Raw genomic sequence first — 18,628 nt, 5'->3', positions numbered from 1 at the left:
TTCCTGTCTGACTGAAACAACAGGGACATTTTGAAAGAGGAGGCATTCCTTCTCCGTTCCTGACATATTGCGACAAAAAAGGACACTGATATGGAACAGAATTTATTTAGGGGAATCTAAACTGCTGCACATACAAGTTGGCACGAGTCAGCTGCATTGCATGAGCATACCTGGGTTAGCTGTGTCTCTTATAAACGGTGAATAGGTAAGTTACTTTAGGGACCTGCAAAAGTTGTCTTTAGTAACAAAGTGTCTCTTGTAATCATGGCTCTTGTAGGCAATGCTGTTAACACGGCAAACATAGGAAAACCAATCAAGCCATTTTAAAGTGTCTCTTATAATCGAGTGTCTCTTGTAACGATGTCTCTAGAAAAAACTCTCTGCGCTGTTTTGTCTTTGCAGGAGGGCATGGAACAGAAGACTGCCACCTCTGCCGTTCGATACGGATACCTGCAGTGCATGATCTCAGCCTTGCACGGTGAGTGCTGGTTTAAGCAGTGCGCCTTGCTGTCGACTAAACCGTGCAAGACAAAGCAGGTCACTTTGCTGTTACTTTTGGCTGATAACCGGGTGTTTTTATTTTTCAATACCTCAAATGCTCTCTGAAGGGGTTTTACATACGTGCTGCTCTGCTGTGCGCTTTCATGCAGGTTTCAGCTGTGTAAAATTGTGATTCCCTCCTCCTTCCTTGAGAACTATATGGTGTTTTGGTATAGTTCTATTTTCCCTCCTCCTTCTTCTCTTGTGGTGGGTGGGTGTAGGCATGCCGGGCTGCAAGCAGGTGGAGCCCGTGCTGGGCCTGGTGCTGAAGGCCGTGGAAAGAGCACTGGCCCAGCCATCCCAGCCGGGGCCTGTCTGCGAGGGCCTGGCTGCCGCCTGCCTCCTGTTCCGCCTGCAGCCGGCCGGATCTCCCTCTGGTGAGAGCACCTCAAGCACAAGCAGATGTTCATCACTGCATGCATGCACGGAAGTGTGCCAATAGGTGCGGTTGGCAACAAGCTCACACTGTGCCAGAAGTGGGCACTGCTGAAGGTGCATGCTTCAGTGACACCTGTTGGCATGGAATGCGCACTTTTTGTGCACTGTGTCCATTTGTTGCCGACAGAAGAGGACAGAGTAGCACGCTTATGAGTGTTGGATAAATGCCTAGCAGTAATGGTTGGTACCCTGATTACAATAGTGTGCTAAGCGTTCATCTTTCTGGCCGAGAGTGGGGGCCAGCACGCAATTAGCTCCAGTATGATCAACACGTGAAAAACCGCGCACAAACAGAGGGAGTTCGGCAGAAAATTTTTATTTGATGCCTAGCTCTCCTTTTGCCTGGCCTCCTCTGTAGGTCTTATATTTCACTTACCTTATTCATCATGTCAGCATTATTGGAGCAGGATTATTGGTAGAACTGGTAGAGATATCTTGCAAGACGGCAGTGTAAAAACTGAACGCTAACAGGTATAGAAAGATACATGCAGAAGAAGTGGTGAATTACGGTGGAATTTATTGGAAGAAAGGCAGATTTGATGTAGACAGAAGGCCTTGCATCAAGGCAAGTGATTACTGCTGGTTACTGTAGCCTTTCTAGTACAGCGCTAGAGTTCTTGCTGTTCATCAACTTTGTGGAACATTTATATGCATTCCATTGTTGGCAGCTTGTAGCAGTATTGGTGCCTTTGCCATGTAACTACTTCATAAAAGGCATTAAGATTTGGTTACAGGTTATTTAGAGGTAACTGCCAACAGCTATCAAAGGGGGCTAACATTAGACAGTTGCATTTGCTTACTGCATAAATGAGTGTTTAACTTACCATTCATGGTGATTGCAAATTTTAAGGATGGCAGGTTTATTTCTCTTAGTGTTCTGTTCACTTGATCAATGATGCCATAATCTTTCTTTTTTCAGAAAACAAGATCAAGAGCATGGTCACACAGCTTCTAGATTCTGAAAAGCAGCCTTTCTTTGCTGAAAAGTTTCTGCAGGCCGCATCAGAAGACAGTAAGTTCGGTGTATTCATCGTCATTTGCCATGAGCAGGGTCATCCTATCATTCAAAGCACGCACTACAATGTATTATTAGCTGTTCTGTGATCCGTAAATACTTTTCATTTTCATGTATTTTCTTTGAAGTAGGAATTTATGGTCAAGTAACAGTCATCTTGCTGATTTTATACTGCACAGTTGTTATTTTCAATCTTTTAAGGAATTAGAGTCTAGCATTTCTTTTTTTAGTTTAGTTAGTGGTTAGGGCGCTCGAGTACTGAGCTTTAGGGCCCACGTTCCATCCAGGGCACAGCAGCTACGTTTTGGTTGAGGTGAAATGAAACATTGTGTGCTATGCGAAGGGCACATTAAGCGAAGGGGTTTAAGTTAATCTAGAGCCCTCCACTCAGGCGCCTCTTATAGCTGTCAAACCCCGCAATTTCCACTGCTAACACGATGTGAGTGGTTTACTTGCAACCATGGCTGTAATGAGTCCAACAACTATGTGCCTGGAGAAAAAGGGATCAGCCTTGCTGGGCATCTGTAATGATTGGCCTGCATATGCATCTATCAGTTGTATTCAGCTCCTTTCCTCTTGTTTGCTTCCTTCCAGCATACCTTCTGGTGCTGCAGCTGATCACACGGATGATTCTCGACTACCCCGACTCCTGCTTTGCCAACCTTAAGTGAGAACCCTTACTGCAGTGTGTCTGCAGCGATCAGTTTCATAGGAGGAGGTGAAGTGACCCCCTGCCCTGTCTGTGCAGGCCCTTTGCGGTGCCGCTGCTGAAGGCCCTGAGCCATGCCAGCCACCCTGTGCGCCAGTCAGCGCAAAGCACGGTGCGCAAGCTGGTCTCAGTGCTCAGCGGCACCTCCCTCGCCTGCTTCCTCCTCCGCGAGTTCTCGGCCTTTGTCGACAGTCACATCAAGGAGAAGGCAAGCATCACAGAGTGGATCTTCCACGTTTTATTTTTAACTTTTAGACTTTATCCGATATACCGTAAAAACCTGATTATATTACGAGGTTTTTCCGATCTTATCATGTCAGATTACCACATCGTATGATATGCGGATCCGAAAAAATTGGGCCCGAAATTCGCAGTTCTGGCCTTGTTATTAATCGGCACTATAGTCAAACCTCATTGTAACGAAGTAGTACGGGGTACAAAAATTTGTTCGTTATATCTGATATTTGTTATAAAAGTGCGCACCCAAATTCCTGTAAATAAGTTTGCTAATAAAGCAAAACAAAATATGCACTAATATGGACAACGTAAAAGTGCTAAACTCGCAATTTTTTAATTAAACGCATAATATAAACATGAAATCTCGCTTTTCATTCTGTGTTGGAGAGCAAAAAATTGGGTTTAGCTCCTGTTAAACCTAATTGAGTTTTCTAAAGATGCTCTTGTTCTTGCTCCGTTGTCTCTGTAGCACGCTTAGCTCTCTTATTCTCATTCCTTGTATTATCAGCAGCCACCAGCCAGACAACCAACTTGCAGTCGGATGAGTTTAACTTTTCCGCTCTTCTGCGCCGCTGAGCAGCAGCCGGGCTCTCCTTTCCATAGTTGGTCTATTCTGGCCACGCACTCCTAGCTATATATACACCACACACACCACTTCTCCGCACAACCAATGGAGAGAGTGATGCGCAGCTGGCGCCGACTGTGGTTATGATGTCGCTTCTCCAGCACCGGCAGAATGCGACGGCAGCTCTGACACACTAGCTGCAACCTCTGACGTCGCGCGGCTCCTTGCGCATGTGCAGCTTGGCCCACTCTGTGCCACGTGAAATGGCTAGACGACTAGCGTAGTGTTACTTTCGCAACAAACTTAGTACTAAGAAGGGATATTGCCTCCGTATGCAATTTGCGCATTGGATCCAATGGACTTGGGGATTGCAGTATGTGCGCACTGGTCGGCCGCAGTGGCAGAGGCATGGCAGGGGCTCACGCCATGGCAAGGCAATGGTGATGACATGCCAGTCACATGCCTGCCAGCCGTTGCATGCCTGGACTTGAGCAGCAGTGGCGACGCTCGAGTTCGGTCATGGCCGTTCATGTCCTCCGAGATCACCGTGCGCAGGAGTGGAGGCCATGGGCTGGAGGCCATGGCTGTTGGTGCTAGGTTTTGTCGTCGCCGAAGATGACGCGGCACACGAATGCGCAGGCGATTTAAGCACACTTTGGCAGTGCCGCTTGAGTCCGGCCATGGCCGTTGACCTCTGCGATCACCGCGCGTGGGGTTGTGATCTCGAAGGCCATAAGCCATTGGCAATAGTTTTTGTTGCATTTCTTGATGTTTTTTCCGACTCCTTTTTGCATTGTTTGCCATTTTAATGCAAAAGAACTGCTTCGTTATAACCAATCTAGCGTCAAATTTTGAAATTTTTGTTTCGTTATACAGAAAGAACTCCCATAGAAATAAATCACAGACCGACCAAACATTGATTTTAGTTCGTTTAATCCAATAATTCGCTATATCCGTGTCCATTAAAGTGAGGTTTGACTATCAGCATCAGGTTTCCAGCGACACGTGGCGCTTCCTAGTGGTGGCGTCGGTTGACTGTTTCGATGGTTTTGGTTTCACCATGCTGGCCCCACGATCCTCGCAACCACGGCCAGCCATGCTCTACAGCCAAATCGCGGATGCTTAACCAGTACTCCCAAGGAGCGTATTGATCGCACTTTCGAAAATTGCGGGATACCAAACTCGTTCAGAGGTACCGAAGAAGAGTGGAAAGAGTTCTCTAGCAAGGGAGCCGTGGCAGATGCTACATGTACGAAATGATGGCAGTCATGAAAGCCTCAAATACAAGAACACTTCTTAAATGCAAATGCCGTGCACTTGCATGCAGCGCGATATGCAAACAGTTGCGAGTGCGGCGCATGATAACTAGCAGTTTGTGCGCTGCCTTCTCGCGTCCGAGCTGGAAGCAGCCTGCTGGTTTTATAACAACAGGAGGATCGTTTGGCTTCTTTGACTGCCGGGGTGAATGTGAGCTGCTCTGCTCCTCGCAGTGCGCATGTTCACGTGTTGGCGGGAGAAGGGGAGTGAACCCACACCAGCACATGAATGTTCGCAGTACTATTCAAAACCTGATGTGGGGTGACTTTGGACACGGAGAATGTACAGCCTCGTCCACTTCTAGCTATAACACGGTCACTGCTTTCAAGGTGTCATTGCATCCGACCCGGACACGCAGTAATCTAAAGTGGCTGGCCATGTGAAGCAGCACATCCGTGTCTCTGTGTGCTTGCATCGCTTTGCATCGATATCTGCCTGCGTCAGATACAATGTTGCTTTAAAAGCAGTGACCGCGTTCTAGCTAGACGTGGACGACCCTGTACAGTCAACGTCACCCTTGTGTAAAGCGCTCTGGCAGTGCTCATCCTGCAATAAAACTGAAATTAAAAATCAGCCCACAATTTGCGGACAAAGTGCTCATTCTCATCATCTTCACAGGTCTGTGTGGATCTACTTCCGTACAAGCATTGCTTGTAAGAAGTAGAAACTGTGACGAGGTCTCAATTTTTATGCAGGAAAGTGCTCCGATCGAGCGCTCTACACAAAGGTGACGTCGACTGTACACCGCGCAGGGCGACCATGAAATGTAGTACTGAAATCTTGTTACTACGAACACCACATTAACGAATTTTTCAAATTAACAAATTTTTTAAAAATCCCCAGCAGATTTTCTACGTTTTCAGTGTAAAACTTGTTCAGAATTATGAATTTCAAAATAACGTATATTTCAGAATAACATACATTTTATTTTTCCTTCTATAATCTAGGAACATCAGTATAACACATTCGTCTAAAGTTCGCAACTCTCGTGTGAACAAAAAGAAGAAAAAAAAGCGCCATGGCTCAACTGTACCTATCATCATCAGCATATCTGGTGCTATCTCCTAGCGCTCCCACAAAGCTGCGATTTATTACGCAGTAGCGAGCAGGCCTAGCTGCCTGCCTTTTTTCCTGTGTTGGGTGCCGTTCTACGGTCGGCCGTTCTTGCCGTTCTCACATGCGGGACATTACTTTCTTTTTTTTTTCTCGGATTATCTTATTGCCAAGTTTGTACAAGACCTGACAGTGATTGCAGCCAGCGAAGTGCTGAGAAGATAGGAACGCAGCTTTCACTGAAAGAAATCGATGCAGGAAAAGAAGCGAATCGGCCTCTGCAGACAGCTAGAGCATTGCCCCATCGACTGCTGCAATCATTTTAAAAGACCGAGACAAGATTTTCAAGCTTCAGGGAGCACTGAAGAGGTCATTCGAACTCTGATGTTCTTTTGCACATGGACAAAATTCGTACTTTCATCGCTCGGTGCAATCACGCATCCAATGGGATGTTGCGCTAAGTGGAAGGCGTATGTGCTGTAGTGATGTAATGTAGTGCGTGGTCGTGTTTGCTGCACGCGACAGAAGAAAATAACTGATTTCTTCAAATAAATCAGCTCAGGAGTTAGTGCAACATTTTCATTTGATGTTTTGCCTGTCTACACACGTGCCTACTGCCAAAGTACATCATTTTCATACCGAGGTTTGACCACTGGCTTATAATCGCAGATTTTTCATTACAATGATATTTCAAAATATTGAATGATTTCATATGGTCCCGCGGGATTCGTTATATCGAGATTCGACTAAATAAATATGTTTGCCAATCTTTCCTCGCTCACATTATACGCGGACGAAAACTTTTTTTTTTCCATTTCTGCTACCCCAAGATTACATCTCATATTATATGTGGGATTTTACAGTATATATTTGGTAAAACTTCACTGGTTTACACATTATACAATGTTTGTTAATGAAAAGGTTGGTGATAAAAATCTTTCGGTAAACATTCAAATGCATACCTTTTTAATACAGCTAAACCTGGTTCTAAAGAAACTGAGAAAAATCTGAATTTTAATTACTCACAGGACTTCGTTATGTGGAATTTTTAGGTGAAGATGCGGAAAGACAATGCAGAACTGAAAACAAACTACAGAATCTATGTGGGTGAAATTGCGAGCAAAATCTATAGTAAATACCTATTAGTACTCGCAGGTTGTAAACGTGAAGGAACATATCTTGATGCCACTGATATTGCAACTGCTACAGCAGCCACCACTACCTCTGCTGTGCTTCGCGCAATGAGGTTACGTGGGGAGTGTGGGAGAGTTGGAAGCATCAATTAGAGCAGAGGGCGCGCAGGTACGCAATGTCACCGCCACTAGGACTTTACCTATTGTAGAGACACCTACATTTTATGTTCCCACTCTCTCTCTACCTGCCACAGTTGCTGCGGGAAATGGACTCGTCAAATAGCGTTGCAGGCACTCTCCACCGTTCCCGCTCTCAGCAAATGGTTTATTCTGGCTAGCTTCCGTGTGGCGGCAGTGCTCGCTTTATTTTATTTTTTTTTTACTCCTTGTGAACATGTAGTTGTACTGCTGGATAGTGTGGTGTTTTCCAAAAGCTAAAGCACTGGAGACTGCTTTGTTTGTACCTAGATGCACCGGTGACACTGTAGCGTGGCGCACTGCATCAACTGCGGGTGCTTGTCACAGTCGTAAATGTTCCTCAGATGTTGGGCCATGTTTTATTATTGTGAAACATTTGCGTTTTCTGCCAAGTTTCTAGTAACTCAGCACTAGCTAACAGATAGTTGGCATAGTGCGTTCGTTATATCAAGGTCAATCAGCACAACACTTTAAGTATGTGGAGTTCTGAAATGCTTCAAGGGAATGTTTTTGTGCAGATTTAAAAAAAGCGTGTAATATCGAAGAATTTGTTACATGGAGGTAGTGATGTTCTCTTCCACGTTTGGGTGTCCGCTTGTGGATGAGAGCGGCTTCCAGGAAGGCACTCTGCAGACGGTGTGGATTAATGTAGCATAACAATGCGTGTATTTGGTTGCCTTGGACATAATACAACACACACACACAAAACACTAACTGTTACACAGTACGCTGCAACGTACTAGTAGTACCGCGCACGGTACACTCAGGCTCGCAAGCCGTTAAAAATCGGGTGAGACTCACACGACTGCCCGTAAATACGCGGAGCCCTCAGGCGACCGCGGGAGCTTCAAACCACATGACTGCTCCCAGTCACGGCTCCATCCAAGCTCCAGTTACCTCTCCGCTGGAGCGTAGGCCCACGATGCACAGCATGTCCTCTCTCTGTTTTATGAGCCGTGTCACTCGTGTACGTTTTACTTTCACGCAGCAGACAGCCGAGCTCATTGCCTCTCCCCGCAGGGGCATTGCCCGCCGTTAGCAATGTTTAGTCTGGCGGTTTCTTCCGAGAAGTTCCGCTCTTTGCAGACACATGCGAAACTGGGAAGCGATGCATTCCTACCATCCCGGTGCTCTGTCTCCGGAGAAACATGGCTGTTGTATATGGGCTTCGAGTGCGCGCAGCGGGGCCCGCCCGGCGGGGGAGAATCTCCCATTGCCAAGGCGCTGACATCACTACAGAGGTTCACTACATCCAGATTTAAATGTACCTCTTCATTCTGCAGTGAGCTTTTGTGAATTTGAACTTATTTAACACCACTGTTTAGCAGCCAACTTAACGCCAACACTCTGAAGGGTGCGACAAAGACCTCCCAAGAGTCGATGCCTTCCTGTTGGAGTCGATGCCTTACTGTTGTCAATACGTTTTTCCCCTTTGCATCGGTGACCAAAGATGATCAAGAAGTTGGCTTCTCCGTCTAATTTTCAAGCGGAGTGGTCCAACTTGCTGTGTCTCAAACCGAGACAAAAAAAAATAAAAATTGGTTTGGTTTAGTTTGGTTTATAGGGTCTAATATCCCAAATTGACTGGGGCCATGAGAGGCGGCATAGCAGAGGGTTTCGGAAAAAAACTAAAATTAGCGCTGTATTCGCAGTCATGCTTTGAATGTAATGCAAGGTGCTTGCTGGAACACAGGATTTCAGGGAAAAAACTCTGGTCTTGTTCGTGCAACACTGACATTCATTTGGGTTCACTCGAAAGCTAGGATCTGCTCACAAGTATAAATGCTGCTGATACGTTTGTTCTTGCTTCGCTATCCGTTCGAGCAAGCTGGCATGTCGGGTGAGGTGGCTTGGTGGCAACAAAGCTGGCACTTGTTTTGCCGCCGGTATACACAGAAGTTTGTGATCAGTTTTCTTGTGCACTGTGGGTGGGAGCCATCCAAGAACAAATGATGTCATCAGTGACAGGGAGAAACTTATTCTAGTAATATTAATGTGGTAGCGTTAAAGGGCCCGATCTGCGGAAGATCCAGCGTAAAAGTTGTAAGCGAAAAACCATGAACATGGCTCTGGCAAGTGGCAGTTGACAGGCGACATGGCCGAGCACCGATTCATTTACGAGTTGTGGGACAAACTAGTATTCATCGCTGTCATTGTTTTCTTGTCACTAAAGGTGATATAGAAAAGCAACAATTTCGTTACACTTATTTTGGATGACTTCTTGTTACGACACAAAAACGCCAGACCGGAAGCTTGACTGTGCCCACGCTGTGAAACGAGGTTAGACTGCACACAGCCAGCACCTGAGGAGTACAGCGGTGGGTCATATGTACAAAGAAGTTTTGAACTGCAGCTCCTTGACTTTGGCAACTTTGTCAAAACACAGCGGACTCTGTGTGTGGCTATACAGTCTATGCTTTATGCCCAGCAGTCTATGCCCTAATGTGCATGAGTAATGGCCATTTTTAGCGTGCTGGTGTAATAACTTTATTATGCTAAAGCCAGCAGTGACAGGTCATTAGGAGAAATGCTTCATCTAAGCCCCAGTTGAGGTGGAAGACGTTTTGTGTATAGTACACGTGTGCGGCCCCACATGGCGGGAGGGCTATGGATTGTAATAACTACCATCTGCGGCATCAGATGGGCATAAAGCCGGCAAAGTAGATGTGCATTATTAAAAATCAATGCATTTGGCATGAAATGGCCAGTTGGTCTCGCTTTTGGGTTTCAGCATATTTTGTTGTAGGAAAATTTTACTTCATAAAGATAGTCCATGATATCCAGGATATACAGGGGAACTTCAAGGGAGAATAGCTATTTCTTCATTAGTACCCATTATTTTGGTATAAAGTACTTCATTATGTTGTGAGTAGTGAGGCTTGACAGTATTTTAATTTAGGGTTCAATAAAACCTACTGTCTTGCCTGACAACAACTTGGTTGCAAGTCAGCCCTCTTGCATCCCCTTGAGCAACTTGCATTGTTTGAGGATGCATTAGATGCTGGGAATATGCTGCTTAGACCACATGCTTGCTTGGTCGCCTTGTTGGGAATAGCCAGTGACAGACTGTTCGCTGCCTGTTGCGCTGCAGGCAGAAGAGTGTGGTTCAGCAGAGGCCAAAATCCTGGCTGAGGCATTGGTCGCCATCTGCTCGGGCTCCAACCTGGACGCCAAGGACACGGAGGAGCTGGCCCTGGAGTCCCTGCTGCCTGCGCATCACCCAGTCTTTGGTGAGCACCCGAACCCTGGCCAAGTGGTTGAGAAAGGAGTGTCAAAGCACAATGACTGGAGAGCAGTTACTGTCATCAGTCATGACCTGTTTTTATGTTTTTTTTCTCACTTGGGTGCTAATCCTGTAAGGGACGGGCAAATGTAAAGTGTGTTATAAAAGTTAGGAACTTCCGAGATTTTTTACTAACGGCACCTTCACTGCATTAACATATGTAAAAAGCTGGCAGATTTATTTGGTCAGGCCTAATTACTTGCACTGTCGAATGTAAATGATATTGTTCATGATCATGAATGATATGTCTGGTCATTGTCTCGTCCTCGTGCCTTTTGTATCTTTTTGCACTTTCACGATCAAAGTTTGTGCCCCCCACCCCACTCTCCCCTACCCCCCTCAGCGACGCACCACTCCAACCTGTGGCTGCGGATCGTGGACCTGCTCAAGTTGGATCGCAAGGCACCGCTGGATCCGCAGCAAGCCCTTCCACCACTGCTGGAGAAGAGTGCTGTCACTACGGTCAGGACATCTTTGCACTCACTTTTTCTTGCCTGAACTCATTCGGGACAGTGCGGAAGTAAACAAGGAACACAGCAGGGAGCATTTCATTTTGGCCTTTTTTATTTCACCACTTCACTCATTATGTGCATGTGTGATGCTTATGCAGTAATGCTGAGGAACTCGGAAGGCTGCTAAGCTGTCTAGAATTGCCGACACACAAAGAACTTGGCAGGTAATGAATTGAATGCACAATGTCTAAAACACCTGATGATTTGAAAACTCTGAAACTTCACACTGTGGTTGCAGCATAGTTGGTTCACAAGACTGGATGCCTTGCAGTTTTGTGAAGCAGCTACGCTGCAATCTAACCACATTGTCTAATGCACAAGAACTGCTCATGGCTCCACGTGCTCCTTGAGAAGCCTCCTGGTAATGCCGCACCTGAGCTTCACTACCTGGAAAGATTTTGTAACGAGAGCTACATTGGCCACAGCAGTGCCTGTCCGAAGAGCGAAGAAAGAAGAAAGAGGAGAAAAAAAAAGAAGAAGAGAGATACTAACTCTGTATTTAGTAGAGGCAAACTACAACAGCGAGTTGCTAGGGTAGAAGGTTCGTTGAAACGTTGTGACAGCGGTGCGCCCCGGAGTTAACATAGAAACGGTGTCATACCTCTAGAACTTGAGGCGTCGAAATGCGCATGTGCAGAACGTAAGGCACGCTTCGCTCCAAGCCGTCATTGGGTTGCTTGGGTTACGGCAATATGGCGGTGTCTGGCCAAGCGGCGGCTGCCCTCCTCGGCACACATTCATCATTACCGCTCCATGGTGTGATGCGTTCACGGCAAACAAAAGGCCAACGAAGCTTGAGCTATGTCTCATGAGGCCCGCACCACCAAATTTTTGCAATAAAACGCACCATATTTTTTGATTGCTTCCGGATTTACCGAGCTGCTAGGCTTAGCGAGCTCTCTTTGTTTGGTTGCCATGGGGACCAAACCTCTTAAAGCACGGAAGGGGCTGAAAGTTCAAATGAGCTTTCCCGGCTCAGGCTGGATTGACAATTGTCCAATTTCGTCTTGTCTGACGAAAACTGTTTTATATCTGGTAATTTTAATATAGTTTTGTACAATAATAGCACTTTTTGATGAATAAAATAGCATTGTTGGCTTTTATATATTTAAATGTTATTGCATGGTTTACTGTTGAGACGCTGCAACTGACAACACATGCCCAGCTCCGCTGCGTCGGGATAACCCCTATTCTAAAACTCGCCGCTCGGCCAACATGTTGCACCGCGGCTCGCTATTTTCTTGGGGGCCCCAAGCCTTGGGTCCCCCTATTCTGAAACTCCCTACTATGTGCAAAAGCCATGTCTTTACTTTCAAGCCGAACCTAAGCGTAGCCATGCAGATTGCTCTCGCGTAAACCACAGCTAAGTTTTTTTATCTTGTTGTAGTACTACAAATAGGGGAAGTGAGTACAAGACATCCTGAAGGATCAGCACATAATGACCACATGTCATAACTGCAGCATTTGGATCCTATCAAAAAGTTTTGTGTAGAGGTCATGGAGCGCCATTGATTCTTAAGGCAATGCATTCTGCCATTTTTTCTTTGCTTAGCACATCATAGGTCGTGTAAAAATTTCATATTGCAACAAAGCTTATTACAGTAAAATCTGGTTCATTCGGCTTTTAGGGCACCAGGAAAAAGGTTTGAATTAGCTGAAAGCTCAAATTATTGAGTCCCCCTTAGGAAACTGGGAAAAATCATTTGCATCACAGTTATTTTATCTAATTAATGCCTAGAACCTGTCTATGCGTTTCAGATTAAAACTAGTGAAGCATCCTCAAAATGTTGTGGCACTTGAAGAGTGAAGGAAGCACATGGATGCTAGGGAGAGAAATATGTGCAAGCATTAAAATGACGTGATGCTATCCCTGAATGGAACTGAAAGACCAGTGACATGAAATGCAGTGATTGGTTGATGCGCGCACCTGATGGCAGCGGCAGGATGGCGTGAATGCTAGAGGAGCGGAAAGAAAAGCTATGCTGTTCGTTGCGCCTACCATAGCGCGCATGCCTGAGGTGTGCGATCACCTCTATACCATGAAAATCAGGTTCCAGAAGGCTTACTCGTACGACTGCTAATTTTACAGGTCTTACCTTGACACGACCCCCTCATCTAAATCAACTGGCGCGAGTCTACCTATATTCAAATTAACGAGCACCTGACGCCATAGACTTGTGTGGGTGTTGGCTGGGACCATGCTACTGGTTTGGATTTCCTGATTAGCGGGGGTCACATTTACGAGATTTTTACCATGCAAACGACTGAGTTGTGAAACAAGTTGGTTAGAGGGGATGCATGTGCTGAGCCTTCAGTGCGTGGCTAGTGTGCTGAGTATGCCTGCATTCTGTTCATTCTTCCTGCAGGATGTGAAAGGAGCAATCGCCACCCTGACATCTGTGCTGCCGGGGCCAGTGATGAGCACAGTGATTGAAGACGTGCTTGCGGCTCTGCAGCGCACAGAGCTGCGTCTCGTGACAGCTGAGGAATATGCCATCTATTCGACTCCTGAAGGTTCCCTCTACAACAAGGGCGTGCTGTCCAAGTGAGTCGATTCTCGGTCATGTTTGCGCACTCTTTGGCAAAGCAGATCGGAGGGCTGCCTGTTATAAATGCGAAACTGCGCTCATCGTTGTCAGCACTGTCATCAAGAAGTAGGTTTCCTAGCCAGAGGTGGCACCGTCGCATATGGCTCATCAAGCCTTTGTTTTTCACCTGCCGCATTTGCGCTCACTGCACCTATGCCATACTCTTCGGCCATGTCACAGCTGTTTTCAACACACCACACCCTAGTGGACTGCACCTATACGCATGTATTCACCCACATGCGGTACCGCGCACTCATCAGCTCCACCTGTGGTGTTTCCAAATCGATTACCACCCAAACTGGCATGTAAACATCCCAGCAGAACCTTTGAGAAGCCTTCTCGCTAGCCGTTCAGAACCAGCGCCTTCGAACTTGCCTAGGGAATGGTTTCTAATGAATCTCGTAGAAATGCGCAGCAAGTCATTCGCTTTGTGGACGTTGCATCAGCTGGCCTACTTGACTCCTCACCCCTAACAGACTGTGCTAAACTGAGGTGCAGTAAAATTAAGGAGCACTCAGTTTAATTACACCTTAGAGTAGCCATTTTCGCAAGCGACTCAAAAAGCATGGAAATGAGTTGTGGCTGGGCCAGAGAATAGCATTTTGCGTTTAACCTGGGGTAGACTGAGCTGTACCATGACTTTTGAGGGAGCTGGATCTTGCAGTGTGGTCTTGCAGTGCTTGCAGAGATTAAAACCAGCGGAAAGATGCGGAGTCAGAGAGGTACACGGGACGACGCTGGAATAACAACTGATTTTATTATTAAGACGTTCTCACTGCACTGCACATTCTTGTAGTTCGTCATCTTCACCAAGTTCATCGAGCTCTTTCTGCTATGTGCACCAAAATCAACGGCAACTGTGAATGGGGTGGTAGACATCTTTTGTCGCAACGGGCATACCTTCCTCTGTTTGAAGTGATACAGTCAAACCCGAATATAACGAACTCGGATAGAGCAAATTATGTTTTATATCGAACACTCGAATTTCCGCTAGCATTATGCATATAAAATGTATTTTTTATAACGCACTACACATCGGATATAGCGAACTCAGCGCGCGCGATCGGTCGCCAAACGCCCGCCAACGGGCGGGCCTTTGTGCCGGCTCCGAGTTCTCTCCGGGCAGCCCACGCTGCCGGGCCGCAATACTTCTAGCGCATGCCGTTGTCAGATGGGAGGGGGATTGGCGACGGCTCCGTTCCCCAAGGTCTCACACAGCGCATACGTCATCACGCACCCGCTAGGGTGCTTCTGCTGCTTCTGCGCCGATGCCACGCTTCCGTAAAACGCAGGAGGGGCTCTCTACAGCAGCTTCCACGAGGGACCCTCCTGTACGCATGCGCGGCCGTCGCCCGGAGTAGCGTGAGTAGCCTTTAAAATCCGCGCCATCGGCCAGCCTCTCTTTGCAGCGCTCCCATTCGGCAGCTGCCTACCATGTGATCAAAGACGTTCGAGCAGCTCCGGACCTATTGCGCTTCGAGAAAGAAGCAACACCGGCCAGAACTGGTTTCAAGTTTGGGCGAAGGGAAGGCAGCCTCCGAACAACGAACGCGTCAGTGGCGAACTTTCCCGCATCCTCGGAGCTTTCTTTGTTCGCGTTTGCAAGTCGTGCTGCTGCTATTCTCACGATTCCGGACCTGCCTGCGTTGCTGCTGGCTTGCATTCCGGCGCTACATCCTGCAAGATGACGACGAAGCAGCGGCGTGCCCTATCGCTTTCCGACAAGCTGGAGATAATTCGCCGCGTTGGCCACGGCGAAAAAAAGTCTGACGTTGCCGCGCATTTCAAGATTCCGCGGAGCACGTTAAGCACCATTTTGAAAAACCAGTCGGCCATCAGAGGCAATGCACAGGAACGACCAAATGGTGACGGCTTTCGCCACCGCAAGCCGGCTTACGACCAAGTAGAGAAAGCGCTGTACCGATGGTTCTTGGACGTTCGCGCGCGAAATCTGCCGGTCTCTGGCCCCATGCTACAACAGAAGGCAAAAGATTTTGCCTTCGTCCTGGACGTCGAGGGGTTTACAGCGGGCAATGGTTGGCTCCAACGATTTAAAGACCGCTACTCCATCACCGGGAAGGTGGTTGCAGGTGAAAGCCAAGCAGTGGACGCTGAGAGTGCTGAAAAGTGGGTGCAAGACGTGTGGCGTGCTGTCACGGAGAGATACGAACCGTGCAATATTTTTAACACCGACGAGACTGCCTTGTTTTGGCAACTGCTGCCGAGCAGAACCTTGGCGCTAAAGAATGAGAAGTGCCATGGCGGCAAATTGAATAAGGCCCGAGTCACCGTTCTTCTCACGACAAACATGGACGGTTCATCAAAGCTGCGGCCGCTTGTCATAGGCAAGTTCAAGTCTCCTATGTGCCTGCGAGGATGCACTTCACTCCCAGTCACATACAACTCAAATTCTAAGGCCTGGATGACCAGAACGTTGTTCGAAGCGTGGCTGCGTGGCTGGGACGAGGAACTTGCAACGAGCGGGCGAAAGATTTGCCTCCTCCTCGATAACTGTTCTGCGCACCACTGCGGCGTCACGCTCAAGAACATCGAGCTTTGTTTCCTGCCACCGAACGCAACAGCGGTTTTGCAGCCCCTCGATCAGGGGATCAGCCGCGCTTTCAAGCTGGGCTACAGGAAACGCGTCGTTTAGCGGCTGTTGGGGAAATTGCGGGTTAACGACGAGCTCAAGATTAATTTGCTGGCCGCAATAGAAATGATTAACCGTGCCTGGCAAGACGTGACGCAATGCACAATCCGCAACTGCTTCCACCATGCTGGACTATGTCGAGAGGATGCAGAAGCTGCTAGTGAAGCGCGCACTGTGCAAGATGACAGCGATGTTGCCACGCTGTGGGAAGAACTCGCTGGAAGAAGTTGCCCTGGAGGATTTTCTCACTGTTGACGACAACGTAGCCATGACAGCGAGCCCGTTGGACTCGGAAATTGTTGCCGACATGCTGGCATCTGGTGCGAACGAGGAGACCGAGGAGCCGCCGCCGGAGGACGATCGCCCTCGCCCGACGTTGCACGAAGCCCTCGCTGCTACCGATCTGCTGCGCCAATACTGCTCCGGAATACAGGGAAGCGGACTGGAGTTTGTGGAAATGATGTCGCGTGTGGAAAGTGCGATTCTCGCTGATGGAGTTAAATGCAGTGTTCAGGCGAAGATCACTGCCTACTGCAAATAAGTGAGCATTTATCTGCAATAAATTTCTTTTGTAGATTCATGGTGAGCGGCACGGTTTTTCTTTAGTTAGTGCGTTTTCGCTGCGCTGTCTGGACATCGTGTATAACGAATTTGGTACTGAAGTTCGTTATAAACGGGTTTGGTTATAGCGAAATACTTTATATAGCGAACAAATTGCGTTGAATTACGCAGTTCGTTATAACCGGGTTTGACTGTAATGGCAGGCTTATTGTCAGCGAGATCTGGAAGAGAGTGCTTCAACTCAAGGGATTACAGGAGAGGCACATGGTTCCTTACATATCTGCTGAGCAGCCTGTAGAATGCCACCACTGTGTGCCAGTGTGGCACCTGATTGTGTCACCCATTGAACCTTACGTCCTCCCCACCTTACTCCACGGTGGATGGCCCCACATTGACCACAGTTATGCACTTTTGCGACTCAAGGTCTTCGAGCTTTGAAGAGTTATTGTGGCCCACACAAGCAAGTAATGAGGTAGAGCCGTGAATGACGAGGGGCCGGTTTATCAGTGAGGCCCCCACTTGCATTGCTAAGAGTGTGCTAGTCACGAGGCACAAGATTGTGAACTTTGTTGGTGGCTGGCTATGGTGCTCATTATAGTTCACCTGTTCGGCATTTGACAAGCTATGCCATCTTGAAAGCATAGGTCTACCTCTGCAGTAGTTGCAGATTCAAACCAACAGGAACAAAATTGGTGCTTGTAATGCGAGGGGGCAGATCTAAAACTTGTCGCCAGGCTCTCCAAAGATCATATAGCAGACATTACCTCTGGGAGCCACTTGTCCCAGTCTCAGTATGAGGAGCACACTGTGCAACAGACTTGAGAATACTTGTTAGCGTAATTTATTAGGGAGTATTGTGTGGGGCCTAAGCATCGGCGACTCTATCCCATAATGGCCAGTGATCATACAGATGAACCACTCTCCAGTTACGGGGCGCATCTGTGGAAAGAGAGAGAAAGCAGTATATATGTAAAAGCTCGTTAATTCAAACTTCACGGAACCGGGGAAAAATTTCTAATTATTCGATGTTCGAATTATCGAATGGCCTCGAAAAAACTGACAAGAACCATTTGTATTACGGTAAATGTACCATATTTAGTCGCGTAACGAACTTGCTTGCTTAATGAACCCACCCAGCCCCGATTTGTGCCTACGAATCTGAAAAAAAAGATAAAGGTGGCAGTCGTTAGCGCGTCGCTGTCATTGTACACAACACATTTCTTGGCAGTGCGCCAAGATGCTGCGCAGCGATATCGGCATGTTTATCTTTTGACTTTCAGCTCCGGTAGGGGGAAGGGAAGCGAACTTCGCAAAGTTCCAGCGCTTGTCCGGTTGTGCAAGCCTCTTTTTCAGTACGTTCGCTTTATCATGCTATGAGCGACTGGGGCGGGCGCTTTCTACGGCCACTCCAATCATCGGAGCGAACGGTACTAAAAGCAGGCGTCATGATCGCGGCACACTGGGGAAAGGGGAAGAGAAAGGAGAGTCAGAGTGCGAATGGAGGCTGGTGATGCCATAGTTCAGTGGTTTGCCAGAAGAGATCAGAGTATTAGAGGAGACACACGCACTGGCTGGCACTTGTCTCGTGGAGAGTGGACGTGTTGCACATGCAGAACAGGTCATTGCCCACACACCATCCACAGTTACAGAAAGTTTCTGTAAATACAGTCACTAGCTGACAGGCTTCAGCTAAGCCTTGGCGCTTCACTGGCTTACGCTTTGTTGCTAAATGGCCTGAAGATATGCTTGCTCACTTAATTGGTGTGTCCTTCAGCATTTGCAACCCGTCGCCACCTTTTCTGTCTGCCTCAAATTATTTGATACTTGAG

The 18,628-nt window shown here is 47.4% G+C and overlaps 1 protein-coding gene across 1 annotated transcript in view; it reads left to right on the top strand.

Moving 5' to 3' along the window:
* Positions 1 to 18,628, top strand: part of l(3)80Fj (lethal (3) 80Fj) — a 141,726-nt gene that overhangs the window by 33,665 nt on the left and 89,433 nt on the right. The window contains exons 13-20 of the mRNA XM_084597788.1: positions 403 to 478; positions 762 to 917; positions 1,898 to 1,990; positions 2,588 to 2,660; positions 2,742 to 2,910; positions 10,297 to 10,435; positions 10,832 to 10,950; positions 13,367 to 13,545. Coding sequence (XP_084453914.1) covers positions 403 to 478; positions 762 to 917; positions 1,898 to 1,990; positions 2,588 to 2,660; positions 2,742 to 2,910; positions 10,297 to 10,435; positions 10,832 to 10,950; positions 13,367 to 13,545 — 1,004 coding nt within the window. The remainder of the gene's footprint in view (positions 1 to 402; positions 479 to 761; positions 918 to 1,897; positions 1,991 to 2,587; positions 2,661 to 2,741; positions 2,911 to 10,296; positions 10,436 to 10,831; positions 10,951 to 13,366; positions 13,546 to 18,628) is intronic.

The sequence above is a fragment of the Amblyomma maculatum genome, chromosome 3 (assembly GCF_055883805.1).
Source record: "Amblyomma maculatum isolate TAMU_Amacu chromosome 3, ASM5588380v1, whole genome shotgun sequence".
Lineage (NCBI taxonomy): Eukaryota > Metazoa > Arthropoda > Arachnida > Ixodida > Ixodidae > Amblyomma > Amblyomma maculatum.
The sequence above is the reverse complement of the archived record's forward strand: the minus strand, read 5'-3'. Positions and strand labels throughout refer to the sequence as shown.